This window comes from Thalassophryne amazonica, chromosome 7, assembly GCF_902500255.1.
Source record: "Thalassophryne amazonica chromosome 7, fThaAma1.1, whole genome shotgun sequence".
NCBI lineage: Eukaryota > Metazoa > Chordata > Actinopteri > Batrachoidiformes > Batrachoididae > Thalassophryne > Thalassophryne amazonica.
The window spans coordinates 79413826-79434995 of NC_047109.1; the positions used below are offsets into that span (position 1 = coordinate 79413826).

The following is a 21170-nucleotide window of genomic DNA, read 5'->3' on the forward strand; positions in this document are numbered from 1 at the left end:
TAGAATCTCACTAAGTATCTTACAATTGTCAACTCATAAAAGTAAGTTTGGGCTATTAACACTGAACCTGGAAATAAGGGTTAGAGCTGTTTGAAATATTCAACATGGTTTACAAGAAGTGAAGCATTTTGTCTTTTATACCATTTTCAAATCTATTTACTTTAAATACAACACACATGTAACTGAAAGTCTACTTAATAAATGATGTGACCATTTCTAAATTTTTGGACATTTCTAACAGTTCTAAGGGCCCCTTCACACATAGTGCAAAGTTTGGACGAAGTGCACACTTAGTGCGCATGACGCAGGAATCATGTGGAAAACGCGTGAAATCGTCCCTGCCTCTAACGCCTCGTACACCTGTTGCTACAACTAATTGCGCACACCAACGGTTGAAGTGCACTGTGTGAACCCATCTTGCAGCAGGTGCCGGCCAAATTCCAGGTGACATGCACGAACATCTAACACCGCTCGCATGGCAGTTAGAAAATGTGTGGCCAGTCGCACTCTTCACGCGACAGCAGACTGCCACTGTCGTACTGGCAGAGAAATTTGTCTAAGTTCCAAACGACTGTAGTTTTGGTGTGTGCGCTGAGAAGTGACAGGAGGTGTGGCTGTGACGCAGCTGTGGCGATCTGTCATTCTGGACATTCCAGCTACACAACACCTACTCTATTTGGACAGATATGGACTACCAACTTTCCACTGTGAGGCGTGTGTGTCTGATTGCTTTATTTACGGGGACATAAATATAAACATATATTACGGTGGCGACAAGCTGCAGGAAGCGAGCGTGCGCACGGAGCGGACACTGACAGCCTGCCATGGTTTAAATGGACCATCAGATCAGAAAACGCAGTGGGTGATCTGACCATCATGTCACCCACATGAGCTCTGTTCCACATGGCACGGTGTCTGTGCTGCGGAGCATTGTCCACAACACACACGTGTCAGGGCAGGACACGCATGTGGCAAACTGGATGCACTGGACCAGTACTTGTGGACATCAGAGCACACTGCTTCTCATTCATGTCATTTCATGACTGTATGTCTGTGACCATGGGTCATCACCAGAGGAACAGACCATTCATATTTGTATTGCTCGCTATATAAATGTGGTGTTTTTATATAGAGTGGGATTTTAATATTTTTTGTAATATGTCCATGTCCTTCCTGATATGAGGCAGCTTCCCACAGCTTTCAAAGAACAGCTCCATAGCTCAGTGGTAAAGTTGCTGATTGGTAATCAGAGGTTTTGAAAGGCACAAGTTCGCATCCTGGGTGGTGTGTTTTTTTCTTCTTTTTTTTTTATTATTCCACATAAGCGGCACGATGTGGTCCCACAGGTACCGGCTGGTTTTTATTTTTTTATTTATTCCACATAAACGGTGCAGTGTGGTTCCACACGTACCAGCTGGTTTTTATTTCTTCCACATAAGCAACGCCATGTGCTGCACCTGGCCCTATTCCCGCTAGAAAGACACCAGCGCGTGCACAAACTCTCGCACCGGGTTTGTACACGCCTGCCTCTCAGCGCGAAGTTTCATGGGGCGCTAATTTCGAACTGTTTCATGCTGTTTCACTGTAATCGACCAGCCATCGACCAATCTTCGCACTGTGTGAAGGGGTCCTAAACCTGGTTTCTAGTCCACTGTTAATAATCCCAACTCACATTTATGAGTTTATTCTATAATTTTGGAAATATAAAATTGTTAGCATAATATTAACTTCAAAATCAATGAATTATCTGAATAATTGACTATCCAGCCTCAGTGGTGCTAATGAAGATGGGGTATCTATACTTTTCGGGGTCTGGTTGACTTTGCTGAAATAATCTGCTGTATTAAACAAGATTCTACATTTTATAGCCTATTTTCCATGAAGCTCCTGTTCATTGGTTTTCTGATTCACAGAAATCACAGTAATGTGTTTTATTAGAGCCCTGTGACAGACTGGCGTCCTGTCCAGGGTGTACCCCGCCTCACGCTCCATGACTACTTGGATAGGCTCCAGACCCCCGCGACCCTTAATTGGACGAACAATTGAAGACGTGTGTTTAATTAGACTGTGCTGAATTATGTCTCTCTCTCTCACACACACACACATACACACACACACACACACACAAGGAAAAAAGTGTGATGTTTGCATTCTTTTAAATTGTGTGAAATTCAATATTGTGTATCTCAGGACAAAAAAGAAAAATCAATCAGAGGCAAACAAATAAAATCTTCCCCCGTAGTTGAACAAATTTCAGAGAGAAAAATATATAGAACATGTTTAATGAACACATTCAAATCTCAGTACTATAACTCTATTTTTTATTCTGTATTTGAAAAAAATGCTGTTGGATAAGAATTCATTTGTGACCATGGATATGTGTGTGTATAATTTCTTCTTTTTAACAACAGCATTGTTACACTGGTTGAATGCAGCTATGCTCAGTCTGGACAGAGTGTGGTTCTCTGCCCTGTGTAACTGGGTTGAGTGAGTTTGGCCAGGTGGGAAATACAACCAGATTTATCACACTGATTTCAGGTGAGCTCCCCTGAGACTGAGGACAGCAGCATGGTGAGACATTTTACATGACCATTGACCCTTGTCTCACCAGAAGACTTTTACCACAATGGTGATACAGAACACAAAAAGTGCAGCATGGATTTGGTAAAATGCACAAAGAAAATTTCCTATGAACATTTTGTGACAGTGAGGGTAGTCTTACCCTGAACGATAATGTCTTGATGGACCGTCTGTACCATTGGCAAATACATGAGGTCGTGAGAATAGGCTACTTTTCCAAGGAAACGCCTTTCTGTCATGACTTAGATTGTATCTGAGACTGTCGGCAGACAGTAACGTTGACACCGTGGCACTGTATAGTGAGCTCAGTTTGGTTTGTCCACTGTGTAGACATTAAATGCATTGTTTCACCCTTGAATTTGAAGTGGATTCAGACCGGGCTGATCTTGGCATGCTGAAACTATGACAGGTGCTACAAGGTTCAAAATGTCTAAAACAAGCACCAATAAAGGGTTCTGATAGAGCGTATACCTGCGAATCGAGCGCATATAAAGGAACAAAACAACACCGAAACAAACAAAAGAAAAACAAAGCGAAAGCCAACCTTGACACTATAAACAAAATCAAAAGGAAACATGCAAACGTGCGCACAGCCGTTTGTGGCACACAGCCAAAAAACGGCTAGAGTGTGTGTGTGTGTGTGTGTGTGTGTGTGTGTGTGTGTGTGTGTGTGTGTGTGTGTGTGTGTGCGCACAGCCTTTCTAGCCACAAATGACTGGAACGTGCGTAAATAGTTAAAGTAGTTCATAAAACGTTCTTGCCGCGATTGTTTCTGTATGAAAACGTTGCTTTTCGTCCCACACATGGACGAGTCACGTTCAGCTCATCGGTTCTTCAGTTATTGATCCGTTCAGATACTGTCAACGTTCATGCAACACTTCGGACTTGGATGAAGTTGGACGACAACCAAACGGAACGCTGACGGTACAGAAACTAAGCAAATGATGAGGAACCGTCAAGACAGAAAGCAAAACGGAATACAGATGAGCTGAAGTTGTTGTCAGGATTTGTTCACATTTTTCAATAGTTTGAAAATTCTGATGAGACGCCAGCTACAGGAACGAAGCTGGACAACCATGGCTTCAAAAGTCAACGTAAGTCCAGATTTCTTGTTTCGTTTTGGCTTCGGTGTCCTTTGTTAGTGCAGTGTGACTGGGGCTTTAGTTCCCTTAAGTGGTACAGTTTAGGTAAAAAATCATGACTGGCTCATGGACTATGACTGGTGACCTACTCTTCTAAAGTTGAATAAAGTTTCTCGTAGACACATAGACATAAACATACTCGCCAAGTACTGCAAAGCAAAACTGTTCAATTGACCACAAATTTGGCTGTCTGACAAAAAGAAAAGACGACTCTGTCAATGCATTGCATTCTGGGTCAAATTCTGCCTCATCCAGGGTAATGTTACTTTAAAAACCAGTCAGTTCTTCCATGAATAAGTTTACTTGTCATCAATGTGGACAAAACTGTGTTTTTTCCATTTTTGTTTTAAAACACTAAATTTAATAAATGGAGGGCTCTCAAGTATAAATCATCATGTTATATCTGAAATGGATCAAATACATTTTCAGGCCATGTCCCATGATGTGTTTCTGTGTGAAGTGTTGGAACACCACATTAACATTAGCTCTTGAATGTCCTCTGCCTGCTTTGTTCTTTGTGTGACAATCTGACAATCACGTTGTCACACAATTTGAAATATGTTAAAACACACATGCAACATCATATATATATATATATATTTGCGGGTCAGTGTCACTACTGGTAGCATGGTGTGGTACCTGGACCCTACAGAGATTGGTGCACAGGTAGTCCAACTCCTCCAACATGGTACATCAATACAAGCCATTGCCAGAAGGTTTGCTGTATCCCACAGCACAGTCTCAGGAGCATGGAGGAGATTCCAGAAGATGTGCAGTTACTCCAGGAGAGCTGGACAGGGCCGTAGAAGGTCCTCAACCCACCAGCAAGAATGGTATCTGTTCCTTTGGGTAAGGAGAACAGGAGCCCTACAAAATGACTTCTAGCAGGCCACTGGTGTGAATGTCCTTGACCAAACAATCAGAAACAGACTTAACAAGGGTGGGTCCTATGCTCACTGGCCGGCACTGTGGAACATGATTGGATTGGCCATAGAACACCACAATTGGCAGGTTCGCCACTGGTGACCTGTGCTTTTCGCAGATGAGAGCAGGTTCAACCTGAGAACATTTGACAGATGTGAAAGGGTCTGGAGTTGCCGTGGATAATGTTATGCTGCCTGCATCATCATTCAGCATGACTGGTTTGGTGGTGGGTTAGTGATGGTCTGGAGGAGGCATATCCCTGGAAGGACACACAGACGTCTGCAGGCTACACTGAGTGCTATTAGGCATCAGTATGAAATCCTTGGACCCATTGTCAGACCCAACGCTGGTGCAGTGGGTCCTGGGTTCCTCCTGGTGCATGACAATGCCCAGCCTCATGTGATGAGAGTATGTAGGCAGTTCCTGGAGAATGAAGGACTTGCTATCATTGACTGCCTCCATGCTCGCCTGATCTAAAGACATGAACACATTTTGCAACATGAGGCACAATGGCCGGCTAAATCCAAAGTGTGAGTCCGACAGCCAGTTCTGTGACCAGCCAGAGCCAAGGGCACAGTTTTGGGACTGACTGCACCATCGCCCGAGGCACCTTTCAACGTCCGGAGCACGCGGCAAGTCGGGGTCTCCAGCAGCATCTGGTTGACAGCCATATCAATGGCAGAAGACCATTGCCGGCCAGGCTCACGGCCAGAAGGCTCACTGGATTCCACCTCAGCTGTGGGCGGAAACCGAATCAGCCCCCGAGATCCGCCTCTACCGCAGGCAGACAGCCAGACGGCCTACTGAGGTCCGCTTCAGCCTTGGGTGGATAGCCGGATGGCCCACTGAGATCCCACTCAGCTGCTGGTGGATTACTGGACGACCCCCAGAGATCAGCCCCTGCTGCGGCCAGATAGCTGGACTGTCCACTGACATCTGCCTCAGCCATGGGCGAACAGCCGGACGGCCCACAGAATTACACCTCATCATCTACAAGATGGTCGGACCACCTCACCTGAGTGCACAGTCACCACATATAAGCGACCCTCCAGCCAGGGACCCCAGGAGGATCAATAGAGTGCCCACCAGACCCACCACCTTCCAAGGCCGAAACTGAGAGGCGGCCACTCAGTTCCCTGGAACACCGATGTTGTTGGCCGAATCACTGGGCAGACCCTCTGGAATGCAAACCCTGCCAGGAGCGGGATCTGCCCGTCTATCTGTATCAGGCATGCCATTCAGCACAGGGGCAGCTCAGCCTCTCAGGAATGCCAACACCAAAGAGTTTGGAGCTGGTTGGCTTCACTGGATCACAGGTGTCATTGGAGAGGGGCGTGGAAGGCCCCGCTGAAGCTGTGTCGCCATCAGGCACAGAGGCGGACAGCTCCTGAGGAACACAAACACCAATGAGTGCTAACTCTGCTGGCTCCACTAGATCACAGATATCATCATCAGAGGAGGAAGGAGGCTCCTCTGGAGCTGCGACACCAACCAACTCTGAGGTGGATGGCTCCCCCAGACCCACTCCATCGGCAAAATCACAGCCGGGTCCTTGCTCAGCAAAGCAAAGGAAAGGAGGTATCTGCAACCACCCCAGAGCTGGAAAACAAAGCAAAAGTTAGTTTTAATGCTGTATTGAATGCCGCCCCAGACGGTAGCAGTGGCTGGAAGGCCGCAGCCCTCTCAGAAGTCAGATGGCATGTCTTACGGCCGGATTTGGACTGGCATTTTATCTTCCTCTGTTGTAGGTCTGAGCTTCTCACAAAAGTCTTTCAAAGTGGGGAGGTCAGGGGGCTGCCTGCAGGATCAATACCAGCCGGTCGTTACTATTACGGTTTGGCTACTCAAAGACAGGATTGGACGCCAAGATGCAGGGCAGCCAAGGACACAAGAGTTATGTGCAAAAACCAAAATACATTAATTCTCCAAAATGACAGTGATATACAATGGTGACCTGGAACTCCCACATGGACAACGATTCAAAAACATGAAAGTCAGTGAAAAAAGGAAACGAGGTGAACACCAAAAACCAAGAGTCTAACAGACACAGCTGGATGAACAGACTTACAGACAATGAGCAAAGGTGGATACTGACTGCACAGGTGAAGGGAATGGAGGGACAGAATGTAAATGACCGGCAGTCAGGAAGTAGATGGGTGTGACTTATATACAAGAAGAACTGATGAGTAACAGGTGTAACATTTTTTTTTGGGGGGGGGGGGGGGACATATATGTGAGAACTGAATGGACACAAGGTGACTGAAACTAAAACCGACATCTAACAGAAAATAGAAAATAAAGTAAAATTAACAAAATACAACAGAGGAAATAACAAACCCAACATATATTCGGAGTACAGAACCTGACGTGGACATAAACCTGAGACAAACCACACACACAACTGCACTTTATTTAGTTTTTGCACAATGTGCACAAAAACTAAATAAACAGAGCAAAAGGGGCAGAGACCCTCAGACATAACAGAGACCTGACAGCGAGAGACAGCCAAGCAACCCATACACACACACGCACACACACAGTTCCATACACACACATACTCACACACACAGCCACAACGGATTCCAAACCCCACGGTGGAGGAAACATGACCAATGACGAGGACTCAGACATGACGGCTGACACGGACACAGACATAACAGCTGACGTGGACATGGACATGACAGCTGGTGCACATGAAAGACCCACACATTTCCACACAGGAACTGAGACACGCAGGAGGGAGCCATAACGAGGCACGCATGCTCATACACTCACACATACATACACACACAAACACCCACATACCAAAACATAGACGCAGCATATATGTGGGGCGGGGGGCATTTCTACCCACATATACGCACACAACGGACAGACAGACATGAGACCCAGGCAGGACACACACATACCCAGACCCACCGCCACACAGGAGACAGACATGACCCTAACACATGACAGATGAAAAGGACAGAGAGACTAACGGCACACCCACAACAGCTTCATTTTTTTCTGTATTTTGTTATGTCATAGCCTTATTCCAAAATGATTAAATTCATATTTTTCCTAAAACTTCTACAGACAATACCCCATAATGAGAGAGAGAGAGTTGTCAATAGTGCATGTGCATTAAACTAGGATCATTCATTGTGTTAATAATGTTTCTGCAATAGTGATAAAATCTGGTTGAAATATTGTAACAAGGAAGTGAAGTGTGAAATGAGTTACACATGTACCAGATTGATTGGATGGGCAGAGGATGTGTATCACTGGTGGAGTGTGTGAGTGGGGCAGGGTTCGGTGCCTGGCGCTGACAGAAGATCAGGCAAACGGAAGTCGGAAGACGGAAGGCGGACTGAGCTGGATTGAGGGCTGAGCTGAGTGAAGGACAGACAGACTCACTCACTCTCTCGTTGGACTGGCCGGAGGTTGACTGAGGCCGCGTTCTTCGACGCTGGCCAGAGAATTCTTACCCCGGACATGGACTCGACACTGGGAGCCAAACTTTCCACGGGCAAAGAGGTGAGAGACACGCAGCAGAAGCTGGCACGCATGCACCTGGCTGGGAAATGCTCAGGACTGGACACGTGTTGCAGACGTATGAGCTATTGCAGCTGAGAGTGGTATGAACGACAGACAGTGAGACGTGACAAACCGACGACTTTGTTCGAGGAGGAGGACGCATCTGGCACGGCTGAGGCGCAGGTGTACCCAGAGCTGGAGAGATGCGGCAGAGACATGATGATGACCTGATTATATGGCTGATTTCAAGCCATCAGTCAGATAGCCTGTTTCCACGTACTGGCCATGGGTTTGATTAAGCGTTCTACACAGTGATTGTGTGTTCTTTGCCGAGGTTTCTTGCAACGCTGGGGCTCTAAATGATGTGTCCTTGTATCTTATCGCCTGGGGAATTTCAACGCTCTCAAAGCGGACAATCGCTGGTCTTAGCACGGCAGACTGGCCTATGTGGCATTTTTTCTCCTGCTTTCATTGTTTTCTCGCGCCGGGAAGGTGTAAGTAATGTGCCAGACTGGGTGAATGTGTGTGCGTGTGTGTGGGGAGTGGGGGTGTTGTGTTGAAGGGGAATTGGAAATATTGGTGAGTTTGATTTTAAGAGTTGGGAACAAACAATTGCATGTGGGGAAGTTGATATTGATTTTATTGTTGTGATTTGTTTGCGTTTTAGCAAACAGCAGGATTATTTGTGGGTTTGAGGAAATGTACTTATTGTGTGTTTATTGAATTGAATAAAATGAGCTTATATGTTGGCAACAAGATATCTCCTCTCTGAGTCATTGCTCATTTAGCAGGACTGTATTCCACAGATGAAATGACCATTTTTATGTAGCACCCATACCACCACTCTATTCATGGTTTTAGAGTATCCAAGAATCCTTTGCGTGCTGCGGAGGGAGGCTTGATAATGGCTCAGCTTAATGCTAACTTTAACATTGAAAATGCCATAGACATGCTAACTTGTTAGCATCTGTCCCATTTTTGTTATAAAATACATCTATCAACTGTTTCAGAAGACCATAACAGGTTGGTTTAACATCAAAAAAGGTAAATATTACTCACAGACATATGCTCTTTACGGTTTCAGCGGGGAAAAATTAAGATGAAGCTAAATAAAACAAAGAACCAACAAAGTAGCAGATCAAAGATTGAAGCACTGCTTCACTGGTTCAAGGTTCAAAGCAAAGCCACACTGCAGAAACCCACTGCAGGGTCTGTAATCAATGTAGAGAAATTACCATTTTCCTGACAAACACCCACCAAAACAACGGCCACTCTGAAGGACCGATAAGGGAATCATTAAGTAAAAAAGGCTATTGATGTCGATGGATCGAATCATTTCTTAAGGGTACCTGCAAAGAACCGGTTCCCGACATACAACCCTAATAGCAACATGGTTTTTTTTTTTAAATATAAAACTCACATTAAAGTCTCGCGATTATCTTAGTTAAACACCTAAATACATATTTTGGTTGAACTCACCTCCATATTGCTATAATAATAGCAACAATAATAGAAATAATAACTCATAATAACTAATAATGCTACAACACAATTTTAGAGAAAGAGACAAAAAGAACCTGATGAAACAAAACAACAGAAAAGATAAAACCAACTAACAATGAAAATAAATAAATACATATAGAAATAAATAAGTGTTTCCTGTGAACACCTAGTGACTCTTACACCTCCACTTCATCCCTGTTTTAGTTAAGTTTAATGACAATTTGTTTCGGTCAAACCATATTTTATTATACATTCATTTGCTTGGAACTCCGGCGAGGGCGGTCGCATCTCCTCCTCTCTCCTCTATCTCTGCTCCAACTTTCAAAGTCCCTACTTCACCAGGCTGTGAATTCTTCAAACTATATTGGATTAATCATGGAATTGATCAGCTGATCTCTGAACACTATTGACACCATTTTTTCTACAAGAAGATCAGGGCTGGGGGACCCTGCGTGCCTGGATGGAACTTACACTGTGTTCTCTGTGTTCACTGTGCTATGTTCTCGATGCCTGGGAGACTTGGCGGGTTGCATGCTTTGCGCCTTTCTCTGTGGAGGACGTTGAGGATTTATTCATATTTGGTTTCATAGTAGGAGGGCTGGTACTTACTGGCTTATGTGCTGCCCTGACCTACCGGAAGATTGGCAAGACGGCTGCCGCCAAAACCACAGCCCCTCGCTTGTCCGTCATGATTAATGAGTTGGGCAAGGCGATGCATTCTCAGACTGCGTTAACCCTTGAACTCAGACACAAATTAGATAACATCTCGGAGCAAATTTGTGCCTTGCAGGAGAAAGTGAAGATTTCAGAGGCCGGGAATTTTTCATAATTGGGATTTGGTTTGTTTATGTGAAGCTGGAAAAGTGTTTTTCACTGCTCAACCACAAACACGGCAGGCTCATCAGCCTCTCAAGGATAAATGCCCATTGTTTGTCCTCCAGAAGAATTTCTACAGCCTTGGGAAGATTGGCTGCCTCCTTATCTCTTACTCCAGTACACAAGGACAGACAGACTCACACATGGACAAAGACTGAAGCATGCTCCACTTTACCTCCCGTCCTGTCCCCCATCACACACCCCATCCTGGCCACCGTTCACGCCACCCCTTTCCCCTCTGGGGGCTACGCAGTTTAGCTGCGGCAGGTCTCCGTTCCCTCCAAGCTAGCGGTGGCGCGACTCCAGTTGTAGCGGTTACCACACACTCACATCACCTCAATTTGAAAAATGGACTGTTTCAAGCTTAGTGCACATAAACAATGTCAAATGTAAATGTGTTGTCTTAATTCTGATGTGTGCCATTATTACGGTAAACAAGTAATAATTGTGGATTAATTGCTGTTTGTCTGTGGAAATGTGTGGACGTAATCTCGTTGTTGTTGTACTTGTAATGACAATGACAATAAATCTCATCCATCCATCCATCTAGTTTCAATTTGCTAATTTCTTCAGTGATTTCCTCCAGAACTATCTGCCAAGATAGAAAACTGCTGCATCCTAGTATTGGAATAAGGAAAGTTGGGGGTTTTTGTCATGAAAAATGGATGCTGCACTCACTGCAGTTTATTGTCTGGAATAGTCCCAGATTGCATTTCAGAGCTTCTAGAATTCAAAAAATTTCATGTGGGTGGTGTTGGGGGTAATTTTGGGTTACACCTTTCTTGTTTTTCACCACTTTCATCCCTGAATATGTCAATTGTGAGTCACTTTTGTGCGGATTAAAGTCACTAAGTGGGACTCCTGTCTTGTTGCAAGAAAGAAACAAGTTAGAACGACAGAGTCCAGTCGGAATTAATAAATTCAAAGCGAAATGCCGTTTAAATCAAATGACACCTCTTTCCAAACGTTATAATGCAAACAAACTGCAATCGATCAAAATGTTTTTTCCTCCAAAAATAAGATGTCCTACACTGATGTGCAGCAGCCGGCTGAGCTCAGCTCAGAGGTATGGAGAGACATTCATGCCAAAATGTCTGAAAATAAATGCTTTTGACAAAAAATACAGATTTTGTTTTGTTTTTTGTTTTTCTTACATTTTCCAGAGATCAAGGATCCAGTGACCAATTTAAAATGTTGGTGACATAGAAAACCTGTAAAGCCTACTTTTAGTACACAGAAAATTCACAAGAGGTATCGATAAGGGAATCGATAAGGGATTGGATTGATAAGCAGAATCGATGTTGATAAAATCTTATCAATACCCATCCCTAATAACGATGCAATGTTGCAAACAAGTTGCTTGTCCACTCCACCACCCGCAAACGCTTGTTTACACTGACAACGAAATCTCAGCCTCCCCAGCGAGAACATGATTACGCATGAGATTTGACACTGCAAAGGCGTCAATAAAAATCATACTTAAGAATGGGAGAGTGCTTTGGGTCTAATCCCCAATAAAGGCTATTAGGCCCTCCCCAACATGTGGTGTTTGTTTTATAAATTTGTTTTATATAAAATTGGTCTATTTCCTATTTAAAATCTGAGCCTTCTCTTCGAACTCATGCTATGGTGCAGTTCTAGAAGAAAATGCAGTATTTAATGTGTAATTAAATACAGAGAACGTGGTGGTGCCGCTTTAAGCTGCTGAAATCACTGGTCAAAAAATATCTCCTGTTCCTTTATTTATAGCAGTAACTGCATCAGCAGGCGTCCCCTCCTACTGGAACACAGACACACGCCTACAGCCAGTTTAGGCCACGCCCTCCTTCTCAGATTCACAGGAAGTGAATGTGGAAGAGCAACTGAAAGATATAAAGATCTGCTTCCTTCCTTCTGAAGTTTCATAGCTTTCTGCTCACAGATCCCTCGGCTGCTGCGAAACTGAGGTAGGGAAGTTTTCACCCAGCAGCTGTTTCTGTCCTCCTTACAGCTGTATCACCGTAAAGCTGCTCTTTCACATGTGCTGACACCTAAAGCTACACGATAGGAAAATTACACTAATTACTCTTCATGCTGATGTAACTTTGCAGTCTTTGTCCCAGTCTCAGACTGCAAAGCGATGATTGGCTTCAGGACTTTACCCCACCTCACCATCTGCATCCTGCTGGTCTATTTAACGGCAGCAAAGAATGACGCTCCCTGCCAGCGCACCAAATGGAACAATGCCTTCAGCACCTTCCTGAAACGACACATTCCTTCTGGCACGCCTGAATCTCTTGACCACAACGAGTGGGAGAAGTACATAAGGCAAAACTTGGGCTGCAACAGGCCTACGCAGTCCTTCCTCCAGCCAAAAGACATGGACAGGGTGAGGGCTGTCTGCACCAGCGGAGGGGGGAAGGTGTACAAGGACAATCTGTGCATCAGCACGACTCCCTTCACTTTTGTAACGGTCAGGAGTGAGTCCGGGACCTGCGGCATCAGGAACATCCGTGAGGAAAAAAAGCACTTAATCCTGGCCTGTGAAAAGCTGGAAAACCAGTGCCTGCCTGTCCACTTTGAGGGAAATCCTGGAAATGTCAAGCCTGATAATAACGCCAGAGCCTGTCAAGACCCTCAGAGTCCAGACTCCAAGGCTCCTAACCTTAATCCAACGTGGCTCTGGGTGTTGTCTGTCATTTTTATTTTTGTTTATACCTACTAACTTATTGAAGCAACAGATACATGCAACATTGATATTGCATTTGACTTTTTCTCTTTTTGGTAAATGAAGACGGTAAGAGTCACAGAGGTTTTTTTTTTTTTTTAATTGGGGGCATTTCACTCTTATGCTGCATTTCCATGTTTGCTGTATTCAGCAGACGGTAAACCAGGTGTGTCATTGTTTTCACTGAGGGGACGATGTTAAATTGCACCACCGCTATCTGGCACTTTTACATTTACTGTTTGATGTAGTGACAAAGTCAAACTGTATGTTGTATTGTCTGATATGATGAGGAGCAAGAGATGGATCCTTCACGTGTAAAGACACCTGGTGTTATTTAGGTAAATGCAAATAATTTCTGTTATTACACAAAGAATTTTCATTTCCAGTATCTCTATACGTGACTTTTTAAACAACCATCATAACCAGGGCTTTCTGTTTTAATATAATGTGCACAATACTAAAACTCTGTTGTACTGAATCTTTCATGTAAGTGAAATATAGCCTGTGTCACTATTCCAGGAAAATGACCACATCTCACACCATCATCCACCATCAACTAATCAGTCATCACCAGTTAATCTGCTATGATGACCAGTACGATGTTTTTTTTTTTGTTTTTTTTTTAACCGTCAACATGTGATTGCAGCATGAGGATTTGTGTGTGTGTGTGTGTGTTTGATCAAAATGTCTGGAAAGACTTGAAACTTTAGTTGTAATAACAGTATTAAAATGTAATTTCAGTCATCACCAGCATGTAAATTACAATTTTTTTAAATTTATGTTAAAAGAAATCTCTATTGTGTATGTGTGCACTCACTGTTGCACTGGAGCAGTGATGGTCTTGTGGTTAAGCGTTGGGCTTGAGACTAGAGGATGCTTGGTTCAAACCCGAGCCAGACCCGGCAATCACTAAGGGCCCTTGAGCAAGGTCCTGAAACTCCAAGTTGCTCCCAGTGTGTAGTGAGCACCTTGCATGGCAGCACCCTTGAGATCAGTCTGTGTGAATAGGTGAATGTGAGGCATCATTGGAAAGCACTTTGAGCTTCTGATTTGGATGGAAAAGCACTATACAAATGCAGTCCATTGGCCATACGTGCGTGAGCTCAGCACATGGAGTCCTGAGGGGTCGTGACATTGGGTTCTTGCTTTCATGACATTTATTTCATTTGAAATAATGTGTTTTTTTTGTTTGTTTCTTTACTTATGATGGAGAATTTTAAGTAAAATCCCTCATTGTTTTATTTGCATGAATAAAATGAACATGCTTGAAAATATTTAATTGTCTATATTTTTAATTTACTTATATTCATCTCTTCCTTTTTTCCATGTGGGGCCAGTGGGTTATGTGGTTTTGGTTTGGTTCATGGTTGTTGTTATATATATATATATATATATATATATATATATATATATATATATATATATATATATATATATTTATATATACACTCAACAAAAATATAAATGCAATACTTTTGGTTTTGCTCCCATTTTGTATGAGATGAACTCAAAGATCTAAAACTTTTTCCACATACACAATATCACCATTTCCCTCAAATATTGTTCACAAACCAGTCTAAATCTGTGATAGTGAGCACTTCTCCTTTGCTGAGATAATCCATCCCACCTCACAGGTGTGCCATATCAAGATGCTGATTAGACACCATGATTAGTGCACAAAAACACCTCCACAGGAAAAACACCTCTGTGTTGATAACCATTTGTAAAATCCAGGTGGCTTTTGATGGCTTTCAGTTGAGTGAGTATCTGAGAAATTGTTTAACAGTTGCGCATGTTCGAACTTGTCCTTAAGGCTTCCAACGGAGGTGTTTTTCCTGTTGTGTTGTGCTGCGCCGGCTGCAAGCCGACGTGCGGATCCGCCCGCACGTCTTTCATTAAAAAAATCTCCTTTAACAGTGGAATATCCGGATAAAATGCTGAAACTGACTTCTTCTGAAACTTCTCTGTTCTCTCACGACGTCCTGGGTCAACAGAGGCTTAAATGTGGAGGTTTTCAGCTTGAAACAGGCTGACGACGGCGCCTGGGAGCGCTGCGCGACGTCTTGCACAGTGGGACGTCCTTAAAGCGACAGAATCACTTCAAAATCTCTCATCAGCCGTTAAAATTTTCACCGAAAACCAGCTGAATTTTTCGAACCGTGTCCACTTCGATGTGCCTCACGGGTTTTGAAAAAATTTTGATCAAACAAAGCGCCAGTCTCTCAGCAACTTCTCAGACAAAGGAATTCCGACGAGGGGCTGGACGACTCCTCCCACAAGGAGTGCTCACAGGCGAATGACGTCACCAACAGGCGTGGAAAAACTCACGCATGCGCACGAGGGTTCAAGCATGTCTGACGTACAAACATATGAATGAAATCCATATAGTTTTTGAAAAAAATAAAAAGGACCTATACTTTATTGACAGACCTCGTATCTGACAATAATTCAACATTTACTTTATACTGTGGCAAAAACATTACAAAATCTGAATCTTTCTGCAACATGCTGTGCATGGGTGTGCAATGAATAGAACAAACGTCTAATCTTAAGTGCATAATAACATATAAAGACTTTCTTGTGTGTGTAGCTCTATAAATCTCCTTTGACTTTGAACACAAATTCCTCAGCGTGAAGAGTAACCTTTAATCTTCCCTACATGCTGAAACTCAACTCTTAAACTAACACAAATTTTAACCTTCTGTAGTTCAGAAATCAGTTGGAAACACACACACACACACACACACACACACACACACACACACACACACACACACACACACACACACACACACACACACACTATAGCAGCTGTTTTCTGGACAATCTTGTATCTTTGTCCCTCTGGGAATTTTTGTGTCTGCACACAAACCTGTGAACACTAAACAGAACTGGAACCAAAAACACTGTTTACAGTAGGTCAGGTTAGTGCACCCACAAATGTTCCAAATGTCACACCAGAGTCTGACCACAGAGCTGACACGCCACACTACTTTTTTATGACCACAAGATGGAAGCAGGGTTTAACTTGACACATCTCTGAAGAATCTATGAAGGAAACTCACTCACTCCTCTTCAACTGCTCACACTAACTGGGGGTCTATAAAGAAAACTGCTTTATCTAAAAACAGTTTTACATTTTCCACTTAAGTCAGTTGATATCAATGTGTTATACTCAATGTAAGATCACAACAAAACAACCTCAGTCTGATTGAACTGAAGAATTCAAGGCAAGTGCTGGCAATGTTGGTTGCCAGATCCACTATCTTGCAAAAGTGTTTTGGGTCCCAACTGATGACCTCCCAGGTGGTCTTGTGGTTCATCCTTATCTTCCTAATCACCTAACTGCTGCCACTTGGCTTTAACTCGACCATCCTGAGTCTGTTTAATTCATTGAGGTCATCAGCAACGAAGCTCCTGCATATCTGCCACATTGCAGAAATGTTGCAGCTGATGTAACCTCATGATGAATATAATAGGTCTTATTAGGGTCTCCATGATTTCTGCTCATTTGACACTACATTATACCAGAGATACAAGATGATTTTGTAGAGACATCTTGAGTTCTAAGCACAACGTCAACTTCTTCCTCATACAAAGTGAGTCCAAAACACAAAGTCAAACTTCTTCCTCATAGAAAGTGAGTTCAAACTCAGAGTCAATAGATAGGCAGGGATAAACTGAGGAGAACATCTTTCTTCATTAAAGGGGAGCTCACTGGAATAAAATACCACCCATGCAGGGTTTAGGGGTTTCCAGGATGTCTATGGCTGATGCTGAGACCCTGATTCATGCATTTGTTTCTTCTAGAATGGACTACTGCAATGGTCTATTTTCTGGTTACTTCAGTCCAGCATTAGGGGTCTCTGATTGGTTCAAAATGCTGCTGCCAGACTTTTGACAAGCAGAAAGTTTGACCACACGACACCTATTTTGGTATCTCTTCGCTGGCTTCTTGTCCTTGTGAGATTAACCTATAAAACCATTCATGGACTAGCACCTCCCTACTTAGCTAACCTACTTAAACCCTATGTACCAGCTCAGGCTCTGCGTTCTCAGGGTGCAGGACTACTTTGTATCCCTAGGGTGAATAAAATGTCTGTGGGTCACAGAGCTTTCTCTTATTGTGTCCCTGTTTTGTGGAATGATCTCCCTGCATCAATAAAACAATCAGATTCTGTAAAGACTTTCAAGTCCAGACTTAAGACGCACTTATTTTCTTCACTTATTTATATGGCTAGCGTACTGGCATAGTATGGTACTATGCTTCCTACTCTTTTAAATTAATTTTTTGAGTAAACAGAGTGGGTCGCAGCCTCAACTTTAAAGTCTGAGTCTGTTAGTGAAGCTTAAGGTTAGTGACCGGCAATCACCTTAGTATTTCTTCTGTTTTTCTTGTTGCTTAATGCTGACACATTATACCTTATTTGTTGTCTTTCTGTTGCCTGATTCTGTTTTTTTTTTTTCTCTCTCTCTCTCTCCGATTGAGGTGCAGCTCCATCCAGAAGTGGGAGTGGGTGTCTTCTTCTGCAAGCTTCCCGTCCTGGACACCAGCATGGACTCCCAAAATTTCCTGTATATTTGTATTGTCAAGTGTGTCGGTAGCATGGCCCAAGCAGAGGGTACCCCTTTGAGTCTGGACTGCTTGAGGTTTCTTCCCCAGATCATCAGAGGGAGTTTATCCTTACCACTGTCACCTGTGTGCTTGCTCTGGGGGCTGGTAAGGTTAGATCTTGCTTGTGTGAAGCTCCTTGAGGCAGGTTTGTTGTGATTTGGTGCTATATAAATGAAATAAGTTTAAATTGACAGTGGAAGTAGTGAATCCGTTAAAGTAAATCACAGCCTTTTGCGGTATCCGATTTATTTAGCACAGGGGTCACCAACCCTGTTCCTGGAGGGCACCTATCCTGCATGTCTTCCATGTCTACCTACTCAAAAGCCCTGTTTTAATTGCCTGGGAATGGAACAGAGAGATTTACAATTGTATGCAAAAGTTTGGGCACCCCTAATCATTTTCATGATTTTCCTTTTCCATTGGTTGTATGGATCAGAAATTTCAGTTAAATATATGATATAGCAGACAAAACACTGATATTTGAGAAATGAAATGAAGTTTCTAGCATTTACAGAAAGTGTGGAATAATTATTTAAGCAATATTAGGCAGGTGCATAAATTTGGGCACCCTTGTCATTTTATTGATTTGAATACATTTAGCACTAATTATTGGAACACAAAATTGGTTTGGTAAGCTCACTGGCCCTTGACCTCCTTACACAGGTGAATCCAATCATGAGAAGGGGTATTTAAAGTGGCCATTTACAAATGTTTCTCCTCTTTGCATCTCTTCTATTGAGTGGCAACATAGGAGCCTCTAAACAACTCTCAAATGACCTGAAAACAAAGACTGCTCAACATCGTGGTTTAAGGTGAGGATACAAAAAAACTATCTCAGAGATTTCAGATGCCAGTTTCCACTGTGAGGAAACTAGTGAGGAAATGAAAGACTGCAGGCACAGTACTAGTTAAGGCCTGATGTAGCAGGCCAAGAAAAATCTCAGATAAGCTGAGGTGAAGGATGATGAGAACGGTCATAGTCAACCCACAGACCTGCTCCAAAGACCTACAACATGATCTTGCTGCAGATACTGTCTCTGTGCATCATTCAACTATACAGCGCACTTTGCACAAGAAGATGCTGTATGATGCTGTAATGCAGAGGAAGCCTTTTCTGCGTACACACCACAAACAGAGTCACTTAAGGCATGCTAAAGCACATTTGGACAAGCCAGCTTCATTTTAGAATAAGGTGCTGTGGACTGATGAAACTAAAACTGAGTTATTTGGACATAACAAGGGGCGGTATGTATGGCTGAAAAAGAATGCAGCATTCCAAGAAAAACACTTGCTACCTACAGTAACATTTGGAGGTGGTTCCATCATGCTGTGTGGCTGTGTGGCCAGTGCAGGTACTGGGAATCTTGTTAAGGTTGAGAGTCACATGGATTCCAGTCAATATCAGCAGATTCTTGAGAACAGTGTTCAAGAATCAGTGACAAAGTTGAAGTTGTGCCAGAGCTGGATCTTTCAACAAGAAATTAACCCTAAACACTGCTCAAAATCTACTAAGGCATTCATGCAGAGCATTCAAGTACAGCATTCTGGAATGGCCATCTCAGTCCCCAGACCTGAATATTATTGAAAATCTGTGGTGTGATTTTAAGCAGGCTGTCCATGCTCGGAAACCAACAAACCTGTGATGTTTTGTAAAGAAGAATGGTCCAAAATACCATCAACCAGAATCCAGAGTTTCATTGGAAGCTATAGGAAGCGTTTAGAGGCTGTTATTTCTGCAAAATGAGGATCTACTAAATATTGATGTATTTTTTTCTGTTGGGGTGCCCAAATTGATGCACCTGCCTAATTACCTCCACCAAGGAGGTTATGTTTTCGGTTACGTTTGTTTGTTTGTCTGTCTGTTTGTCAGCAGGATAACTCAAAACGTTTTGAACGGATTTTGATGAAATTTTGTGGAGTGGTTGGAAATGACAAGAGGAACAAGTGATTAAATTTTAGTGGTGATCTGGATCACGATCCGGATCACGATGCTAACGCGTTAGCATGTCTATGGCATTTTCAATGTTAAAAGTTAGCATTAAGCAGTTGCAGCTGTCATCATGTTCGGGTGCATTTGTTTTCAAATTGTAATATTTCTTACATTTATTTTTGTTTATATATTAATAATCTAATGATTATTATATACAATTTTAGAGAAAGAGACAAAAAGAAATAGATCACTGTGCCAAGGAGGGAATCTCTTTAGGGTCAGTGACCCTATGGCCTTGTTTAGAGAAGTGTTTCATAAATGTTAAAAAATTCATATATTTGCAGTTTAGTTGAATAATAAATTGAAGTTTGTCTCTTATTTGTTTTTGTCTATAAACACATGCAATATCAATATCAGTGCTCAGATGACAGTAGCTTCTGTGAAAGGTGCAAGTTGCAATAAACTGTGATGCCAAGCGTTAAGAATACATTTTATCCAGTCACAGCAGATTAAACTTTTTTTACTACTGAGCAAACATCATTGTTAGACTTTTTTAGGTTCAATGATACGGCGTATAGATGTTATGGCGTCAGTGACCCCATGGCCTTGGCGGAGGTTTGCACTCTCTGAGTGCTTCTAGTTTTGTTTAAAGAATTATTGCACATTTTCTGTAAATACTAGAAACTTATTTTCACTTCTCAAATATCAGTGTGTTCATCTGCTATATGATATACTTAACTGAAATGTCTGATCCAGACAACCAATGATTTATAAAGGAAAATCATGAAAATTATCAGGGGTGCCCAAACTTTTGCATAAAGCTGTAGAAAACGTGCAGGGCAGGTGTCCTCCAGGAAATGGGTTTGTGACCCCAAATTTTGCAGGTGCATGTCAGACTGCGGTCCAGCGTCTGAACACAGTTTGAAAAAATTAAAAAACAGTTGATCTTTTAATAAAGAAAATACGGTCCCAGTTTTCCTCAAATCGGCAAGTGCCAGTGCTGAATTTTTATTTTGTGCTTCTGTTACTGGGCACGTCCAGACTGCTCTGTCCTGTACATTCGACGGATTTTTAATGGAAGTGAATTACCATCGGACAACGTCATACAAAATCCCTTATATACGGTGTTTATTACATGGAAAAACCATACAAAAAGACTGGGACTTTTGTCTGATGAGTACAAGTATTTGATTTTTATGATAACGGTTTAGGCGAGTTTTACTACTCTGGCTTTTATGACCGAAATGTCATCAGACTGATGACTGCATTCTGCACCCATCCAGCTGCGAAGAAGCTGTAGGCATCCAAACTTTTATATGCCTTCAGGGCTTCTATAGGTGATCAAGTAGTTGAAAATGTCTGCATTTGCAATAT

General features: G+C 42.7%; 1 protein-coding gene across 3 annotated transcripts; it reads left to right on the forward strand.

The window, feature by feature from the left end:
* Positions 1-12383: 12383 nt before the first annotated feature.
* On the forward strand, positions 12384-14525 carry LOC117514320. 3 transcript variants are annotated; one of them, XM_034174718.1, is made up of 2 exons: positions 12384-12490; positions 12647-14525. In XM_034174718.1, exon 2 carries the CDS (start codon positions 12664-12666, stop codon positions 13246-13248), a length of 585 nt encoding a protein of 194 aa, XP_034030609.1. In that variant the 5' UTR covers positions 12384-12490; positions 12647-12663; the 3' UTR covers positions 13249-14525. The 3 variants fall into 3 exon arrangements, with proteins under 3 accessions (XP_034030609.1, XP_034030607.1, XP_034030606.1); XM_034174716.1 differs by having other exon boundaries at positions 12385-12490; positions 12635-14525; XM_034174715.1 differs by lacking the exon at positions 12384-12490 and adding an exon at positions 12531-12544 and having other exon boundaries at positions 12592-14525.
* The last annotated feature ends 6645 nt before the right edge of the window (positions 14526-21170 follow it).